Source organism: Ochotona princeps, chromosome 13, assembly GCF_030435755.1.
Source record: "Ochotona princeps isolate mOchPri1 chromosome 13, mOchPri1.hap1, whole genome shotgun sequence".
Taxonomy (NCBI): Eukaryota; Metazoa; Chordata; class Mammalia; order Lagomorpha; family Ochotonidae; genus Ochotona; species Ochotona princeps.
Genome location: NC_080844.1, coordinates 24,885,760 through 24,906,891, shown reverse-complemented (window position 1 = coordinate 24,906,891; position 21,132 = coordinate 24,885,760). Strand labels below are relative to the sequence as shown.

Here is a 21,132-nt window from a genome sequence, read left to right as displayed (position 1 = left end):
GAGCAATAGATCTTTCTAATGATGAACCTAATGCTTTTGAATTGCAGATTTTTGAATGACATGTGATAATACTTCAGTTTAAAACATTTACTTTTATTCTTTTAAGTTATATAGTGTACATTATGTTAACACTACGTATTCTGAAAAATATTTCCTTTGAAATTTGTTCTAGTCTGAAAATGCTTATTTTGCTGTTTACATATTATAAGATTTTTAAATGACAGTATTTTATAGATGCAGTCTTCTGGTAAACACTCAATTGGACCTTTTTCTTAAGATTTATTTATTTTATTGGAAATGCAAATGTAAAAAGGAATAGAGACAGAGAGGAAGATCTTCCATCCGATGGGTCACTCCCAAAATCTGCCACAATGGCCAGAGCTGTACTGATCTGAAGCCAGGAGCCTGGAGCTGCTTCTGGGTCTCCCATGTGAGTGCAGGGTCCCAAGGTTTTGGGCCATCCTTGACTGCTTTCCCAGGCAGGGAGCTGGATGGGAAGCGGTGCCGCCGGGATTAAAATCAGCACCCATATGGGATCCCAGTGCGTTCAAGGCGGGGACGTTAGCTACTAGGCTATCATGCCAGGCTCTGCAACATATTTTTAATATTCATTGGCTTAAATCCAAGTGTTTGGACATTTTAGATAAGCATACACACGCACACACACACACCCCAAGTATGTATGGTGTGGGCATATTTGAATACATACTCTTCCTAACATAAAAATCTTATACCTTTACAAAAGGTATAAGGTATAAGGAGACTTTATTTTTGAACTACTGATTTGATTCTGCATTAAGTTTGAACTTTCCCACTTTGCTAGTTGATGAGTTTTTCTTTCCTCTGGGTGACTGTATCTGTGGCTAGATTGGGGACATTGAAGATGAGTGTGCGTGCTTTCCCAGAATGGAGCTACTTCAACTACTTTTCTGTGCAAGTGTTAGCTCTGTACTTAAAAAAGATAACTGGCACTGAGGAGCTGTAATAACCCAGAAAGTTCATCTTTATGTCCTCATAGCATCCGGCACAGTTCTTTACTCATGTTAGGCACTCAGTAGTAAGTGGTTGATGAGGAAATGAATGTGCTATTTATCTAAAGCGAATAAATTACTATGAATTATATTTAGACAATTATGAACTATGATTCACTTTCAAATTATGGACTGTGAACTATAATTATTATACTTATGAAATTTGTTTTACTATGGAGCATGGGTTTTTTAATAAATATGACTATTTTATACCAAAGTATAACTGCAATTATTGTGCGTAGACATTTCTTACAGCATTTCACCAACATTGGACTTCTTGCTTCACAGAATGGTTTCACACCCTTGTATATGGCCGCCCAGGAAAACCACCTGGAGGTTGTCAAGTTTCTGCTGGATAATGGTGCCAGCCAGAGCCTTGCCACCGAGGTAAGAAACCGTGTTTTCTTCCCTGGGAAAAATTCCCATGTGTTTATCAGACATTTTAAAAATCTGAGGTTGATCATTTGTTTCTAGGATTTCTATTGCAATTGTGGATTCTCATATGATTTGAAATGTTTTATGAAATATAGAGTCCATTTTCATCTTTCATGGTAAAAATACCCTTCTGCTGGTAAATGCCTGGTTCTGTCACACAAATGCGCTGTAATTTTGATATTTAGCATTTTTACTTGGGAGCACTGGTTTATCTCCTAATTTTGCCTCAGAGGCCACCATTGCAATGCAATAATAAGTGTTTTTTCAAGTAAGCTTTAGTTTTAAGTGGACATTTTTCAAATGGAGCCTAATGCCCATTAGTTATTTCTAAATTTAACTAAGTAAATCTGTACTTCTAAATAAGGTGATTATATGTTTATAAGTGGTAGATAAAAGTAATATTTGACAAAAGCTTAATATTGCATTGTCTCTACTTCTTTCTCTGTAAATCTACCTTTCACATAAAGACAATTTTTTTAGAAAGACCAAAGAAAAATATGAATGGAAGATTGTGATCACTTTGTTAAATATAGCACTGTCAATCTGTTGCTATTAACTAAGGACCCCTATTTTTGTCTTCTTTGCTTTTAACAAGGCAGCAAATTAGAGTAGATATGGGATTATCCCTGTCAACATATCACGGCTTTTGCTTGCATCCTGATGTGCATCCTAATTGGCACAACAAGGATGCCCATAGAGGAATTGCATAGAACTTAATTCAGCTTTTCAGGTTGGGCATTCCAGGGCAATCACTCAATAAATGAAAAGATAGTGGATACCAACGAAATTATAAATGGTCATAAGCATATGAAAATATTCACACCTCCTTGCATAGTCAAATGAATAGAAATTTATTATTGAGATAAAAAATGAAGTCCACTCTTTTGCTTATGAGAAAAAAAATAGGGAGAGGAATCCTGAACTTTTCTAAAATATTGATGACACTGATTATTGGTTACAGTGTATTTTTAGAACACTTGGCAGTGACTATCAAAAACTGATATTTGCATACCTTTTAACTAGCAATTCCACATCTAAAAATTCATATCTTAAACATTAGAGCTATATACAATGTAATATATAACGAATATCAAATGGCATGTAGTGTGTAAGAAGACACAATTAGAACTTCTAAAAGCAGAGAAGAATCTTGTAATGAGAACCCTGTGTAATAATTGTCAGTATGATTACGCAGTCCAATGCCACACAGCATTATTAAAAATGAGTGCTTTTCTTGGAGAGTTTGGAAGGACCCTTATCTTTCACTCTCCCCCTTCAACACTGTTGGGACTTCATCATGAGAATTTACCTGTATTGTTTTTATATTAGTGTTCTTAAAGCGAAGTGAGAAATGAAGTACAATTACCAGCTGCTGTCAGAAAATACACATGTGTGGGCATACTGTGTTTCCTGTCCTCACACTCAAGATTAGCATGTCTGGGAACAATCCCCCGAGAGCAACACAAGGATAGCACCCACATGTGAAGGGGAAGTGGGTTGTTGGTTAGAGAGACAAGCCGCTTCTAGTTGTGGATGGAAATGCTTCTTTCTGGTCTTCAGGCGGTATTCCTCTGATTCTGTGTTGCACTGACTATTAAGCAAGCACAAAGCCTACCTACAGCTAACAGATTTGAATTCATTTGCAAACTAATTACCAAGGACCACACAGGAGTACGGTCCTAGTGAAAAACTGTGAATTAGTCAGATCACAAAGTCATTGTTTTGGCAAAGGATATGTTAAAAATGGTCTGGGGTCCTTCTGATGAATTTAATTTCATGTTACTACTCTGTAGTAGTATGGGGAAAAAACAATCCAGAACAAGTTGTATGCATGTCTTCATGCTATTCAGTTCCTGTACAAACACAAATATTGATTGTCCCTCGGCTGTTTACTCCTCAAATGGCCACCACACTTAGATCTAGGCAAGTCCCAAGTCAGGAACCAGAATTTCCCCCAGAAATCCCAAATGAGTGGCAAGGGGCCCAAGTCCTTGGGTCATCTTCAGCTGCCTTGCCAGGTGCATTCACAGGGAGCTGGGACTGGGACCAGTGCTTTGATGTGGGATTTGGCACTGCAAATTGTGGACTAATGTGCTGCACCACAATAGTGGCCCACAAGCCACACATGATCTTTGAAATGCTTGGGCCAGTATTTTGCACATCTGTTAATACAAGTGTGCTGATTTGAATTCACTCAGATAAACTCTAAGCAGCCTTATCTGTTTTGTAGCAGGGAAAGAATGATGAAAGTTGTATTTGAGGAAGATCAACAAGGCATTAGTATGCAAATAGCCAGGCATCTGCTCCTTTCCAAATGCTCTCCTGCTGGAGCTGTCCTCTGTTGGCACCCTAAGGGCTACAGAAGTAAAATATCATGACCAAACAAAGTAACAAGTAATTTTCTTGATGACTCTCCAAGAAAGATAATATGTAAATGTCTGGGGGTATACGTGAAGCAGCTAAAGAGTGAAAATTCATATACCAGCCTTAGCAGTGTCTACTCTGAACTACTTATTCTACAGCCAGCAACACTGATCAGCTTCAGTTTAACCACAGTGAAATCTGTAGCTGCCCACTTTGCAAGTCACAGTAATACAGAGGGAAGATTCCAGATGTACAGAATATGCGTATATGTGCTTACCTCAGAATTTACTCTAAAAGCACGCTGTAATGAAAGTCATAGAAGAGATTCACATGCTGGTTATCAGATGCTCAAAGGTGGAAAGGAAGGAACAGGTGGATACTGGGCAAGGAATTCAGTCTCGATTGGATACAAGTGGTGCATCTTTTTGTGTCAGATCTGTTGCACAGCATGGGGACTAGAGTTGATAATAGTATTCTGTAGGAGTGGGTGTTTTCACCTAATGGTTCAGATGCCTGGATCCTACATCGAAGCACCCTGGTCCAGGTCCTGGCTCTGGCTCTGGACGATGGCTTTCTGGCGGCATTGACCCTGGCAGTCAGTGGTGCTGACGTACGTAATTGTGTTCCTGACACCCATGTGGGAGACATGAGATGTGCTCCTAGATCCTGGCTTCAGCCTTGGCCCAGCCCCAGCCATTAGGAGCACTTGGGGAATGAGCCAGCAAATCAGTCAGTCAATCGATCGATCAATCTCTCTGAACACTAGCCTTTAAACAAAGAAAAAATGTTAAAGGTAGTAGTATGTTATCCATTTCAAAATTGCTAAGAGAATTAAACTACACATGTCCTCACATTAAAAAACACGTGGATCACCAGCTACGTGCTAGACAGCAAGACAGTGATTAAGCAGATACACTTCAGCTTTAAAACAGCAGTAGCAATTTAAGAAATGAACCCCTTTAAAAAACTCCCCAGAATTCACCTGAAACATTTTCACTGAGACTATTTTGTGCATATTGAAGTTATGACATCTTTTTCTTCATCTACAGTGCTTTTGTGTGTTTTCCAAAATTTCACCTATTAATGTATGTTATAGTTTACCAGGGAAGAAAATGACAAAAGCATTTAATTCCTTATTTTTAAAATTCCAGTTCTGTACAAGGTGACTTGAAAGAAATTGTGGAAAAAACGGAATTAAGGAGATAATACAACTTTTCCGTGAACTTTGTGACACCTTCTGGTGTATGGTATAGAATATGTCTTTTCATTTGTATGGATTTTGCATATGTGATTAGCTTTCATAACTCAAGAAAGAGTTTTTGTTTGCTAATTTAATAAAGATGAAAACCTACGAGGGCCTGTCTTGACCTGCTTGTTTATTTGCAGGATGGCTTCACACCGTTGGCAGTTGCTTTGCAACAAGGTCATGATCAAGTAGTTTCACTTCTGCTAGAAAATGACACGAAAGGGAAAGTGCGTCTTCCAGCTCTTCACATCGCTGCCCGCAAGGATGACACAAAAGCCGCTGCGCTTCTGCTGCAGAACGACAACAACGCCGACGTGGAGTCCAAGGTGAGGGCGAGGAACTCCTGGCTAAGGCACACAACCTTTGAGAGTATCTGGGTTCCCTCTGGGCAAGCTTCTGCCAAACACGAACTCCACAGAAATGAATCACAGCAGGTGTCCACATAGCCCCCAGGAGGCACACTTTCCCTTAACGGGCAAAGCTGGGAGGTGACCATGGAGACGGCCCTGCCTGTGCTCCAAGGAAAACCACCTCAAAGGAAATTAATGCGCGCGCGCGCACACACACAGGCGCCCGTGCGCACATCTGATAGTTTCCTTCCCTGTCATTGATATTCCCTAAGGCGAAAAATGACAAACTGTGCACAAAGAAGGCTCTGGCAGGTGCCTGAGATGACAGGCAGTGCTCAGAGTGCAGGTCAGCTGCGGAAAGCACACCAGCAGGGACAGAGTCACAGCGCCCCCTCCCGCCTCCGTCCCCACGGCCGTGATGTGTGCAGTTTCAAAGTCTCCGTGAGGGGGATGCGGCCATGGGACTAGGAGCGCTCTGTCGAGTCTAGCTTTCTCTCTGTGCCGACTGTGCTTTCATCAGAGCTTCCGTCCTCATTACTTAGCGGTCATGAGCTTTCTGCAATCCATGTCGCCGATAGTGAACTAACCGTTCATTTTTTCCTCCTCTTTGCTTCCAAATGTGTTAACCTAGATGGTGGTGAATAGAACAACAGAGGTATATATAAATATACGTGTATGCGTAACCTCTCCCTGCATCATCACTTTCCCATTCCTTAGTGCTGCTGCCTCATTTCCTTCCCTCCTTCTCTGCATTGCCGTTTGTAGGCTAGATACCTGCTTTACACCCCTGCCTCCTAAAGGAGCATGTGCTAGACAAGATCGTAGTTTGATTATCAGGGCTTTCTGCAGCTGAACCTGGTGTTTGAAAGGAAGAAGGAGGGATCGTTGAAACTTAAGGGCCTTGCAATAGAGCTGTGTGAGATGAAGACTTCTGACACGTTAGATGCTTATCGGCTGCACCTAAAGCTGCAGACAACCCTGTCTTCTACTCATCCCAGACCAGTTCTTTAGGGTTCTGCATGACACTCAGCCTCGGTGGTGTCAGCAAGAGAGAGGTGAACTCAGAACGGTGCCAACATGAGCTGCCCTCCACGATTCTAGATAAGATAGCTAGCATGGCTAAGAAGCTTGCTAACAACCTAGAAATGCATCTAGTTCCACAAGGTTTCAGTCTTTGGGGACTAAGTGAACCGCTGCATGTTTAGCAATTTTTTAAGGAAGTAAAATGATTGTGATAGAAAAAAATCTCAAAATTTATTATTGAACAGGCATTTGCTAATGAAGATGAACTTAAAGATTCTTTATGGGGTACAGTTGCCCCTTGTACAAAATCGCCTTTGTGACCGTACCTCTTCCCAAAACAAATGTTTTGTCATCAAAATTGGCATTGATTGTTGGTTAATTTGAATCTACATGTAGAAAACAAATTGAACTTGAGAGTTTCGATGGACTATTAGTAATAAAAGTGGCTCTAATCAAGTTTCCTATGAGCTATAAAGATTTTGGCATTCCCAAATATTGGCTGCTATATAAATCTATTATTGGATTACTAAAACTGTTCAGCCTGCACTCTTGGATCTTCCCTGGCTAGTCTCTTGTCCCTGAGCAATTGGCACTGATCAAAACCTAGGAGAGAATGGAATGTGGATCTCAACATATTTTGCTTCCTCATTTTTATTTGGAGAGAGTCATGATATTATCCTGTCAGACAAGGGACTGACAGGAATCAATTGATCATCTGCTGTGTTTTCTTCACAGAGTGGCTTCACCCCGCTCCACATAGCTGCTCATTACGGAAATATCAATGTAGCCACGTTGCTGTTAAACCGAGCGGCTGCTGTGGACTTCACGGCCAGGGTAAGCATTCAGCATTATTAAAGATTTTGAAATGATGGCTAACGTTTTCTCCTCAGGCAGGGCCTCATGACCTCCCAAGGGCCCTTTCAGCCAGTCAAAACTGCGATTGTCTGCTTTCCTAAGGCATTGCCTTGCTTTTACGTGGGTGGCTTTGTTCCTGTCTGGAAAGGGAAGCAAGGTCAGGAGTGCTTGGAGGTTGAGTGATAAACATCCAAGTGCATATATACACAGTGTAGAAACTACACATGGTTCTCCATGTTGAAATTTCTAAGACTATTAGCAGTTGGTCAGGTAACCCTCTTGGTACTCTGGAGGTCAAGATCATAGCCTTACACATGAGAAAATGCTAGAATAACTGGATGAGTTCTAACCTAAGAGATAAAATAACAAAGACCATCTTTTGATTTTTGCCTTCTGTCCATTACGGAGTTTCATAAGGAGTAACAGAATTTCACTGCCTAAGGAAGCTTGTATTCACTGGGGAAGTGAATGGCAATGACCCCAGTACCACCACAAAGCAACCTGCACATTCAGAGGCAGCCTTTGTATTCTGGATACAAACCTGGGCTATTAGTGATTAGGGTGTCACTTGGGACATCCATGTGTCACATCAGAGTACAAGGATTCAAGTCCCAGCTCTGCCCTCAATTCCAGCTTCCTGCTAGTGTGACCCTGGCAGGCAGAAGTTAATGATGCGATTGGGTCCCGGCCATATGTGTGGGAGACCCAGATGGAATTTCTAGCTCCTGGCTCCTGGCCTAGCCTGGCTGTTGTGTGGGAACTTTGGGAATGAACTAACAGATGAGAGCTGTCACTCTGTGTCTTCTGCCATTGAAGTAAATAGGTAGGTAGACTGGTTGGTGGATGGACTGATAAAAGCTTGATTGTAGGTAGATCAGGTAGCAAAATGAAATAGGAGCTAAAAATCTCAGCTTCTAGAGTTCAAATTTTGGCTTCAACTTTTCTGTGTCCATCAGTTACCTCTTTTAGAAGCTAAATTACTAGGAATTACGAAATTAAACAGTAGAGACTCGTACTAAATTAGTCTTCCCATCTCCTTCCTTGAGTCCGTGTGCGAACTGAGCCATAGTACACACACAGCACCTGACAGCCCATCATCGGCCACTGCAGTAGCACTGCTTTTGTGAACATAGCATCTGAAATTTGATTTTTGCAAAAGCCTCACTTGGCAGGGGAGAAACGGCGCTGGTTCATGGGGAGACAGGGCATATAGTACTGCACTAGCAAGGGGAGGGGAGCAGCAGGAAATGTACGAGCAATTTTGAAGCAGTTTCTGGGAGAGAGAAGCCAGGCTAAGCATTCTATCTCATTGTGTCTAACATGAGCAAAAGTGTGATTTATCTCTCCTTTGCAGAGGAGGAAACCGAACCACAAGATCCCAGGGCCAGCTGGTCTGAAGGAGCAGGGTTTCCGCTGCAAAGCTCTTAACCCCTCCAGGATTGTGTCTCCCTTTCGCAGCCTAAAGAAATTAATTTTACTTTTCCTCTTGGATTTCATCAGTTCTGCAAAACTAAATAAGCCTTCAGGTGGTTGTACTCTGTTGTGTTTATTGGTTACAGTGACTTGAGAGTGCAGGTCACTGTTTCATTCTAGACTTTTGTTCTTATTAACAATGTCCTTGATGTGGCATATCTGGAAGCTAATGTGACAGTGTAGAGGACACACTTGAGCACTTCTTGAAGCCAGGTACAAACAGGACATGTAGATGTTGAAACGGAAAGTTCATTTCAGAATGCATTCTTTGGTTTTATTTCTGTGATTCATAGTGTAACAAAAACCTCGTCAAGTTACATCTTTTAATGAGGAGGTTTGGAAAACATAGGTCAGGGTGGTGGTGGAAGTTCCTCTTGGGGCCATCATCCTGGAATGCCCTGATGAAGATTAGGAGAATGCTTTAACCATTGAAGAGAACAAAGGAAAAAAATCACAGGCTAGTCCAGCTCCTCCAAGCCATTCAAAAGAAGGCATTTATGTGAAAACACTTACTGTAATAATTACAGAGAAGCTCACCTATTGATTAAAGATCAGTTGGCGACCTCAGCCTCAAGTGCAAGTTAACCTTGCCTGAGTAAGCACACATGATGCAAACTAAACACACTGTGCTTTTGTTTAAAGTGTATGAAAATACAGACTTGCACTGATTGAGAGAAGTGCTTTCCCAGTCATCCTAATTAATGAGGCCAAGCAGCGTTTGGGCTGCAGGCTGTGGAGGGATTTGATTATCATTTACAGGAGGCGTGTGCCGCAGCTTACTCCTGCGTACCGGCTTCTCTCCCCGGGAGGTGATTGATGCCTTGCTCTAGGGTGGATGAGAAGGGCTCTTTGGAGAGAGCTTGCGAGGAAGCAGCTGCAATCTCTAGTCATTTTACTACATAAAAGTCCCACATCTGTATCTATGGACTACAGGGGCTTTCCCATTCCACCAAATCCCAGTGGGGTCTTTCTAGATGGTAGTTCTGTCAGGAATGTAGCAGGTGATAACGAGAGGTCTTGGAACACAGCTGAGAATGAATTTGATCCAGTCAGAGCAATAAGAGAAGGATCATTAAGCCTTTGTTTGCTGAGAACTGACAGTAGTGGGTAGCCAGAAGCCATAGGCTTTGAGTGCCTGGTTGAATAGATGGTTTAGATGAGATGTGGTCAGGGGTAAATACAAAACAAAATGATAGCACCTGTCTTTGTTCTAGGGGCTCTGGTTTTTTTATCTTGGTTATGTCTGAGTGCAGTATGGAGTGGGAGACCGAGGTCACGGCAGAAAGCCATGCATAGTTCTTTGTAGCTAAGAGAAGGATTGCCTGCTAGCAAGAGAGCAGGGGATGAGGGACAGGACCACACTGCTCGAAGCACTTCCTGCCTGCAGTAGATGTTCATTTCCAAAGCAGACATGAAGCAGAAACAAAGTTAGTGTGAATTAGGGAATGCTCAGCAGAACAGATAACGTTCCATACTGGGAAATCTGGGTGGCAACATTTCCTTAGATTTTTATTATGGGGTTGGTTTCTAATTTTACATTGTGATTTTGCTGTGTACGTGTTAAAGCCCTCATCAGACGCCTTCAGCATATTCTTTGGGATTATCTCTGGAAACCTGCTGAGCCTCTTTGAACCGGCAGTGAATGCAGTTGCTGCTGACTGCTGCAATACAGCATCAACATTCTCTGTTCTTTGAAGCCAGTCACCCGGGGATGTTGACACTGCCTGGATTGATGGCTGACCCTTGCTCTTGCAGCAAATCCTTCTGGCTCTCTGGGGGAAGATAATGTAACTAAGACCCATCATAGCCACTACTGATTAGCATTCCAATAAGGAGCATTTGTGCACCAGAATAACTAAAGCAAATGATATTATGTGGATGCTGCAAAGCTCCTTTTATTGATTGAAGAAGATAAATGCTTCACTGCCTAGGAGTTTTTTCATCAAATATAATGGACCACCTAACTTAATCTTCACTGTTGGTCATTAACCTTTCATTGTAAATTGTTTTTCAATTTCTCGATTTAAGACTAATAAAGTATACTTTAAGGTCCTGCTGTTTAGTAATTTTTGGTGCAGCCTCTGAAAGGATTGGGAATTTATCTGTTTGGGTCAGGCACCTCTCGTATCCAAAAGGATTTCAGCTAGTTTATAGATGACATTTTGGAATGTTGGAGTTTGAGACCAAGCCCCACTTCCAATTCTAGCCTCATGCAAATGTGCGTGCTCAGAGGACAGCAAGGGATGACACAGTTTTGGGTCCCTATTGCCAGTGTCAGAGACCCACACTGAATTCCTGGCTCCTGGCTTCTGCACATCTCAGTCACTACTGTTGAGGGCATCTGAAAAGTAAACCAGCAGATAGGGGATCTCAGTCTCTCTTTACCTTTCAAATAAATAGCTAATTTTAAAATACATTTACAGAATAAGGCAAGAAAGGATAAAACAGGAGTGTGTTACTAACATGTACAGTGAGCTAGTGAATACAGTTGGAGCTTCGCAGCTTTATCTAAAGCAGAAAGTGAACTGTGGGTTATGGGCTTCTCACTTTTTAATATTTTTAAAAAATCATTTTCATATTTTTCAAACATTATTTTTCACACTTAGTTTTTGAGATCAAGTTTGACTTAGAGCACATCTCAATTTGGACATGAATTTTTTTAAAGATTCATTTTTATTGGAAAGATTTACAGAAATGAGACAGGGAAAGAAAAAAAATCTGTCCATTGATTCACTCTCCAAGACTGGCTGTAATCCCCAGAGCTGAGCTAAGATGACTTGAAACCAGGAGTCAGGAACTTCTTGTGGGTCTCCCTTGCAGGTGCAGGGTCCCAAAGCTTTGGTCCATCCTCTACTGCTTTCTCAGGCTATAAGCAGGGAGCTGGATGGGATGTGGAGCAGCTGGGATTAGAACTGACACCCATATGGAATCCCAGTGCATGCAAGGTGACAATTTTGCCACTAGACTGTTGCACTGGGCCCAGCTTTTCACTCTTTGACAAAGAAAATCCTACTTACCTATAGAGACAATTTTTGTGTTGAGTAACTCAAATGTGATTTTTTGAAATATGAACCGTTTTTAAAGTTTGTTTAGTTTTATCTATTAGAAAAGTAATCTGGAAGGACAGAAATAGAGAGAGATCATCATCCCACTGGTTTACTGCTCAAATACCTGCAAGAGACAGGACTTACCCTGGTCAAGTCACAAATCAGAAACTCCATCTAGGGCTTACACATGGATAACAAGGGCCCAAGCACATGGTTCGTTACCCACTACCCTTCAAGCACATCAACAGGATTTGGATCAGAACCTGAGTATCTGGACCCTGTAGAACATGGAACACTGATGGTGGGATGCAGGAATCCCAAGCAGTGTCTTAACCCACAGCACCCCAATGCCTGCCCCAAATCCTTTTTAAGACTAGCAAGATAAATAGTTCATGTTGCCTTTAATTACTACCATGGTAGGAATACTGTCTATAGTACTAATCATCCTCCTGCGGCCCTTTGTCCTCAGAAGTCGAGACTATTCCTGTACTTAGCTTACCGTGTTTCCATAGTGTACGGCAGAACTTGGAATGCCACAGACCGGTGAGGAGGTAACATGTCCTTGGAACTGCCCTTCTCACAAACCAGATGTTTTATGTTCTTATTTTTTATTGTACTGTATTTCTTTAAAGAATTTGACAAAAACATTTTTATTGGGTTATTGTTGATATATTTATATAACATATATACACACTGTATCTTTTGGGATAAATTGAGAAGAGTGTTTTTAGATACTAGAACTAGTAAGCATGTTGGTAGAAAAAAGTTCCAGATTTAACTTTGTATCCAGACAGGATGCTGACATCATTTAGCACATACATGAGCGAGGCAGGGTCTATAGACCAATAGTATCTAGGAATTTCTAAATTCAGTTCAACCCAATACTGTAAAAAGTGTTTTCATGAGCTATGCTTGAAGATGTAGACTTGAGTAACTTATTTATTCTGCTCTGAGTAATTATTACTAATTCTAGCACATTTAGTATTCTTTTTTTCATCAGTCCAATAATGTGTTCAGGTACCAAGATGCTAAACCATGACCTACAGTTTCTCCCACAATTCTCCAAAGCACCATTGCATCTAGGCCAGAAACTAGTGCCGTCCGAACAACTCAGGGGCTGACACAGGACATTCAAAGTGCAGAGGAAAAACTGAAAAAGAAATCCTGAGCAGCTCTGTCCCTGAAGGCCTAGGCTGCAATGCTATCCTTCCAGCACGTCCAGGGACCATTGCCCAGGTCCTTGCTGTGACTGAGTGGAGACCTGTCTCAGCAGCATCTGTGCCTCTCCCTGGCTGCTGGGTCCCATGAGGTGGGAAAGGATCTTTTCTCTATACCTGAGCTACCTTAACTCAGCAGCCACTGTTACTTGGTACTATTTTTGACTTAAACAAAATGTCAAATTTGGTTTTTTTCCCCTTCTCAAGAGCATTTCAAGGACTAAGTTACTGCATGAGGCTGTTAACTACTGCTCTCACCCAGCTTCTGGCTTGAGCCTCTGCCTAGCCATGACAGGCATTTGGGAATGGATGTCTCTATTTTTCTCTCCCCACCCATCTTTCCCTCTCAATGAAAAATTAATTTCTTTTTGACATGGCTCAAAACAAAACACTGCTTCTCGGTTTCCTGGGAACCTAGCACTTCTACACACCTGCTTGCTTCAAGCCCCAGTTGTTCCCCTAGTCTATCAGAACTCCTCCTGTTTCAACCTGAACCTCATCTTGTCTTAGAAGCTGCTTCTCAAATCTGAAAACAGTTACATTCACATATGAAAAGTCGTCAGGATTCTAATGGATTTGGTGCCATGGCCTAAAATTCCATGTGACCAGGCAGTACATTTGCTTCACCATTGAGAAGACTCACCCCACCGTGCAGACAAACTTAGAATGGAGGACCAGCCACTAGGGGCTGCTTGAAAGTTTTGTGCAGTTCAGTGTGTTTTTGCCAGGACCCCAGGGTTCACAGCAAGGAAAGTGGCCACCAGAGTTTACTAGAAAGAACATAATGGTTTGAGTGTGAAGGGGACGTAACCTTGCTTTGGCAAGGGTATGGCTAACCTTTTAAATGGCTTTATTTTGGTGCAGGGCTTTAGAAACACTGCATTGCTTTGTGTAATACTGGCTTTGCAAATATATTTTTAAAACGCAATCTTCCGTTGAGGTCAGTGTTATGGTGTTATAGGTTAAGCCACCGCCTTCAGTGCTGGCATCCCATATCAAAACCAGTTTAAGTACTGGCTACTCCTCTTCCTTGTTTAGCTGCATGCTAATTTGAGTGGGAAAATGAAGAATATTGCCCTGATCTAGGCCCCTACACCAAAGATCAGGAGACAAAGATGAGATTCCTGGCACCTTGCTGTTAGGGCCTTTAGGGTGTGAGTCAGCAGATGAAAGATCTTTCTCTTTTCCTCTCATATTCTATCTCTCTCTCATCTCTCCCTCACTCCCTCTCTCTCTATAACTCAAATAAATGAAGTAAATCTTTTTTTTAAATCCCCTGATCATACAATTCATTTTAAAGAAAATACAATAAACCCCCCCAAAAAACCTAGAAAAATTCACAACAGTCCTTTTCTAGATTTTTAACATTTGAATATTGACTCTTAAAGAGATCATATTCACCCACCTAAAAACATTTCACTTTATTGGTCTGTATTTTTAAAATAGATTTATTTCCTAATGCTGTATCAACAGTACTAATGACAAAGATGGTTGCATTTACTTTTTATGAAAGCTTTTTTTAAAAAAAAATTTTTTTTGTTTCATTTCACTTGAAAGAGAGGGAAGGACAGATCTTCCATCCACTGGGTCACTCCCCAAATGGTTGGAACAGCCAGAACTGGGCTGACCCAAAGCCAGGAGCCAGGTAGTCTTTTGGGTCACCCAAATATGTGCAGGGACCCAAAACTTTGGGCCATCCTCCACTGCTTTCCCAAGCCATTAGCAGAAAGCTGGATTGGATGTGGAGCAGCCACGACTCAAACTAGCATTCATTGCACTGGCCCCTGCTTTTATTTTTCCATATTATCCAAACCTCCGTCTCCATGAAAATTGAGATCTGACAGCATTAGCAAAGGAATGTGATTTTATGGAGAAGTAGCCATGTAGCTATTGTACTAATATTCTTGTTGCCATGGAGATAATAGGACCTTGGGAGGAACAAAACCAGTAAGTTTGTGCAGTAGGCAGAGTAGAGGGGGTGACCCTTTTAGAGATTTGCTCTTGTAAGCGTCCTGGGCAATTTCATTCCTGCCTGTTCTGTTTAATTCCCTGAATGCCGCTTCAAAGGAAAAGGTCCTGAATACATTTTAAAAAAGAAATGTATTTATCTTGAATCCATTTGAACTCTATTAACATTTTACAATGTGCTTTAGAATCTGTGTCGCTCCTCACCTGAAAAGGTGAGATTTCTCTTTTTTTCTATATTGATTTATTTATATGAAAGGCATTGTTACAGGGATAAGGGGTTTCCATCCACTGGCTCACTCCCTAAATGGCCACAGTGGCCAGGGCTGACCTAGGCCAACGCCAGGAACCAGGAGCTTCATCCAAGCCTCCCAAGTGGTTGTCAGGATCCCAGATGTTCTCATTGCATTAGCAGGGAGCAGGATTAAAAGTAGAGCAGCCAGGACAGAAATCATTGCTTCTATGGGAAGCTAGCAATGCAGGTGGCAGTTTTAGCTGCTAGGCTACAGTGCTGGTTCCCAAGGATGAGATTTCTAAGTTACCACTACCTTGAGGAGAGGAAAAGTATATTGAGTCCAGGGCTCTCACCTGGCAGTTTTATTGATGTGCTAATGTAGTCCTGGGTAAGTGCCCTCATCATCTGGTCTGCAGTTTTTATTAGAGTAAATGAGAAATGTCAGTCAACCATGGGCCCTTCCACCCTCTACCTGACAGTCCGTGGGACCACAGTTCCTCCCTGCAATGCTGTGAGGTGTGGATCTGACTTCTGTTTCATGCCATGACCCAAGAGGTTAGACAACCTGTGCAAAGGCAGACAGTTCCAAAGGGGGAAGAGCTGGGGCTAAGAGATGGAAAAGTGAAATGAGATAATAATAAACAGTAAGATCAGTTCAGCTTAGCCTATGTTGTTTGCAATAAGTCTGAGAGGCAGCAAGTACCTTCTGGGGCTTCACACCTAGTCAATGATCTTGGCACACAAACCAGAGTGACAGGCATTTTCCTAGTGTGATCTGGAGCTTCATACACTCCCTATACCTGGGGACGCAAGCAGCCGCAAGGATCATACTTGAAACTGGATTTTTTGGGACAGGTGTTAGGCAGAGTAGCTAAGATGCCATTCAGAGTATCTGAGTTCATGTTCCAGCTACACTTCCAGTTAGAGCTTCCTACTAATGTGCACCCTGGATGGCAGCAGGGATTAGTTCAAGAAATTGGGTCCCAGTCACACACTTGTAAAAACCTGGGTTAAGATCCAGGTTCATAATTTCAGCCTTGAAAACTGAAAGCAAAATTTTTGATAGTTGCTTAAGGTTTCTCAACCCGATCTTTGCTTAAGACTGTCTCCTGAAGTCCCCAGTGGGCATTTGACACTTGTAATTTTTCATACAAATTTCCCAGATGATTCTTCTGATCAGACAAGTTTAGAAAATACTGACAAAGACCTTGCTATAAAAAATCTTTCTGTATAAGTCACCGAAGTTTGATTCAGAGAAATCTTAAAAAGTAATTTACTTGTGACAATGACTTCTGTAACTTAGTTATCTTGAATTTAATAATACTTCATGGATCATAAAATATTTTAATATTTGAAATACATAAGAATAGATATTGTTACACTGTAAGTCCTATGGAATTTTTGGTCCTGGATCCCACAAGGGCAGGGAGTAGAGTGGCAGAAGAAGGGTTCCTGACACTGAGACTCATTTGTGTGTGTCTCAGTACACACCCACTGGAGCTGGTGGATCTGGCAGGGCAGATACAGCCCTGGCAGGGAGAGTCAGCCCTGGGCTCAGTGGGACGCAGCAGTGCCCAGGAGGAGAATGGTGACCGGGCCCCAACATTAGCTGGGTCTTCCTGCACATGGGAGAACAGCTCTGTTCCTTAGGATGAGCTGCGGACAAAGAAGGCATTGTCCAAATCTGTTATCAAAGCAGTCTTCACATAGATACTTCAAAGACACCACACTCATTTCCTGGCATGTTGGAAGTTTCAGCAAACATCCAATTTATCCAAAAACCTAGGCGGCAGCAAGTGACCTGAGAAATGCGTCGTTTCAAGTTAACGGCCATCTCTGATGCCTGCTTGAGGTGATTTGTTTCTGCAGGGCAATAGTTAACAAAGAAGCGATATGAGAATGTGGAAAATTTGTAAAGCCCCTTAATATTTCTGTGTTTCAGAGTTTTTGATGCAGTGTCAGTAAAAGGGTATATATACACACGCATAACAATTTCTTTCTTTGGAAGCAGAGTTACAGAAACAAAAGAGGAGACCGTGAAAGAGGGCTTCCTTCCATGGATGAATCCCCAGTTGGCTGCAAGAGCTAGGGCTGGGCCAGCTGAAGCCTGGAACCAGTAGTTTTGTCCAGGTCTTCATGTGCTTGCAGCTGCCCAGTTAGGCTATCTTCTGCCGCTTTCTCGGGCACATTAGCAGAAAGATGGCTCACAAGTGGAGCAGCTGGGCTAGGAACCAGCACCTATATGAGATCCTGGCAGCACTATGTCACATGTGAGCCCCAGTTTTTTTTTTTTTTTTTCAAAATTTTTTGTTTTATTTCTAAAGTTTTTTTAATATACAAGGATAACTTTTCTTTTTTTTGAATTTTACTTTAAATTCATTAATTACATTGTATTATGTGACACAGTTTCATAGGTACTGGGATTCTCCCCACCCCTCCCCAAACCCTCCCACCATGGTGGATTCCTCCACCTTGTTGCATAACCACAGATCAAGTTCAGTTGAGATTCCCCCATTGCAAGCATATACCAAACATAGAGTCCAGCATCTTATTGTCTAGTCAAGTTCAACGGCTTCTTAGGTATACCCTCTCTGGTCTGAAGACAGAGCCAGCAGAGTATCATCCCAGTCAATTGAAAGCTCCAACATACCATCAGCAAAAATTTACATCACCATGGAATTAATTGACATAGTAATGAGTAACCAATATGGTAAAAGTAAATGCGATTTCTTATCCACCTTCTGTTACCACCTCATTGACATTTCAATTTTGGTTTATACACAACATATAACATTCATAACATAACTTGTTATACATAACATCGTGTCATCTTAAATTAAGGCAAACATGTGGTATTTAACCTTTTGGGATTGGCTCATTTCCCTTAGCATTATGGTTTCCAGTTTGGCCCATTTGGCCACAAAGAACTGCATTTTGTTTTTTTTAATAGCTGAGTAGTATTCCATGGAGTAGATGAACCATAGCTTTCTTATCCAATCCTCTGTTGATGGGCATTTTGGCTGCTTCCATGTTTTTGCAATTACTGATTGTGCTGCTATGAGCATAGGAGTGCATGTTGGTTTCTCATAAAACAATTGTTCTGGATATATTCCTAGGAGTGCTATTGCCGGGTCATACGATATGTTGTATTTGAGTTGTTTGAACGCGCCCGATCTCGTCTGATCTCGGAAGCTAAGCAGGGTCGGGCCTGGTTAGTACTTGGATGGGAGCCCCAGTTTTTTTAATTGTTAAAGTTATAACAGTCCCCCAAAATATTGCACACAGTCTAATATTACATCAACTCATTTTAAGAAATGTAAAATTGTTATTTTCTTCAGTGTATAGAAACCAATGATTAGAGGCCAGTGTAGTGCCTCAACAGTCTAATCCTATATGGGTGCCAATTCTAGTCCAAGCTGCTCCACTTCCAATCCAACTCCCTGCTTGTGACTTGCAGTGGAAGATGGCTCAAGTCCTTGGGCCCCTGCACCCACATGGGAGATCCGGAAGAGGCTCCAGGCTCTTGGCGTCAGATTGACCCAGCTGTAGCCATTGTCGCCATTTGAAGAGTAAACTAGTTGATGGTTCTCTCTCTTTCTGTAAACCTGCCTTTCAAGTAAAAATAAATAAAATTTTCAAAAAAGAAACCAGTGATTATAGTTAAATTTTTAGCGTGTCCTTCAGGTCAATTTCTGTCTCTGAATTCAGATGTATTTTGTAAATTTTTTTTAAGAGCTATTTGTTGGGCCAGGTGTGGTAGCCTGGTGGCTGTAAGTCTTTGCCTTGCATGTACTGGGATCCCATATGGGTGCCAGTACATGTCCCAGCAGCCCCATTTCCCATCCAGCTCCCTGCTTGTGGCCTGGAAAAGCAGTTAAGGATGGCCCAAAGCCTTGGGTCCCTGCACCCACATGGGAAACTCAGAAGAGGCTCCTGGCTCCTGGCTTCAGATTGATACAGTTCCGTCCATTGCAGCCACTTGGGGAGTGAACCAGCAGACAGAAGATCTTTCCTCTCTGTATCTGACTTTCAAATAGAAATAAGTAATTTTTCTTAAAAAAAGATCTGTTTGTTTATTTGTAAGTCAGAGAGAGGGGAAAACAGAGAGATAAGGAGTAAGATTTTTCCTCTGCAGGTTCACACCCCACATGGCCAGTTTGAAGTCAGGAGCCAAGAGCTTCTTCCAGATTGCCCATATGGGTGCTGAGGTCCAAACACTGCAGCCATCCTCCACTGCACTTCCAGGTGTATTAACGGGAAGCTGAATGGGAAGTGGAGTAGCTAGGATATGAATCTTTATCCATCTGGGATGTCAGTGTGACAGTACCAGTTGCAAATGGGCTTCCTTTACTGTAGCATGGATATCAGCCACTTTAAAAAAAAATCTAAAATTTATTTCATTTTCATTTGAAATATGGAGGCCAATAACACATAAATTTTCCATTCCCTGGCTCACTCCACAAATATCTACAACAACCAGGTCTGGGTCAGGCTGAAACCAGGCACCTAGAATGAATGCTATCCAGGTCCCCCGTGAGGGTAGCAAGGACCCAAGCATTCCATCCATCCTCTGCTGCTCCAAGGAGGTGCCTTGGGAGGTCCCTGGATGCAGAATGGAAGAACTAGAACATTCCAGGCAATTACAGTTAGGATGTTACCATCTCCAGGGATCACTTAACTGGCTATACCCAATGGCTGCCCTACCAGGCTACTTTTGAATGAGTAATACTACAGTTTGCCTTCAATGCAATCTGCAAGAGATCCATGAGTTGTTCTTGAAGATGATAGATTGAGCTAGCAGTTCTTTTAGACATTTAGTGTTTCTACTAGCTTTTCTCATACTGTTTTGTTTTGGTGGGACATTTCATATCAGCAATATTTCTTTTATGGAAACTACTGCTCAGATTAAGACCTTGAGCTAATAATGTATGTGCCAATTCAGAAGAGACTTCCTGCCTGAATATGTCTTCTGTTCTAAGACCCTCTTGAGGTGGGCGGGGGGGGGGGGAAGGAAGTGAGGCCAGCTTGTGGAATCAGAGGTTGACATTGAAATCTTAGCTCTGGCATTTTCTAGCTGAGTGAGCTGCCCTATGCTCACCTGAGATTCTGAGTCTCTCACATTCGTTATTATTCACATGCATTATTGTGGAGATTAAATGTGGTTGATACATGTTTGATGGGTCCTGCACCAAGTAAGAATTTCATAAGTGGTGAATTTGTTCCATTTTAATTCATTTGCTCTCAGGTTAAATAAATAGTTGCTTGGTATAAGTCAATGGCTGTCACCTTTTGGGTTTTGTTTGTTTCTGTTTTTAACAAAACACTTTTTTCCTTATAGCAAATTCTTAGAGGATGAAAAGGCATATTTAACATTTCAACCTTCAATACCCCCATTGTTTTTAAAAATACAGAAATTCTGAATTGTATGCTAAAAATATATTTTAAAAGCATGTATGTAAAAATATATTTTAAAAGCATGTATTGGTCTTTCAGTGGAGTGACCAGAACACAGTAAGATGAGCAGTGTTGTCGTGGATAATGAAACAAGGATGCTCTGGTGCACGCAGATGGGATTATTAAATCATGTGGCCACAGTGATTTGGCCTTTTCCCAAAAGCTTAAATATAGTAACACCCTGTGACCAGGTAATTCCACTTCTGGGTGGATACCAAAAGGAACTGAAAGCACAGTTGCATGAGATATTTTTACACTCGGGTTCACAGTGGTGTTATTCACAATAGCCAAGTCCTCAGACAGATGAATGGATTAAACCAAATGTAATATGTACACTGGAATATTATTCAGCCTTAGGAAGGAAGACAATGTTAGTGTATGCTACATAAGAACATTATGTTCATTGAAGTGAAGGACTTAGCCACTAGGCTATTGCG

The 21,132-nt window shown here is 41.7% G+C and overlaps 1 protein-coding gene across 5 annotated transcripts in view; it reads left to right on the top strand.

The window, feature by feature from the left end:
• ANK3 (ankyrin 3) overlaps positions 1-21,132 on the top strand; it is a 617,522-nt gene that overhangs the window by 419,917 nt on the left and 176,473 nt on the right. For all 5 annotated transcript variants that reach the window (XM_058671967.1, XM_058671971.1, XM_058671969.1 and 2 more), the window contains exons 6-8: positions 1,320-1,418; positions 5,217-5,402; positions 7,185-7,283. In XM_058671967.1, the coding sequence (XP_058527950.1) occupies positions 1,320-1,418; positions 5,217-5,402; positions 7,185-7,283 (384 nt within the window). The remainder of the gene's footprint in view (positions 1-1,319; positions 1,419-5,216; positions 5,403-7,184; positions 7,284-21,132) is intronic.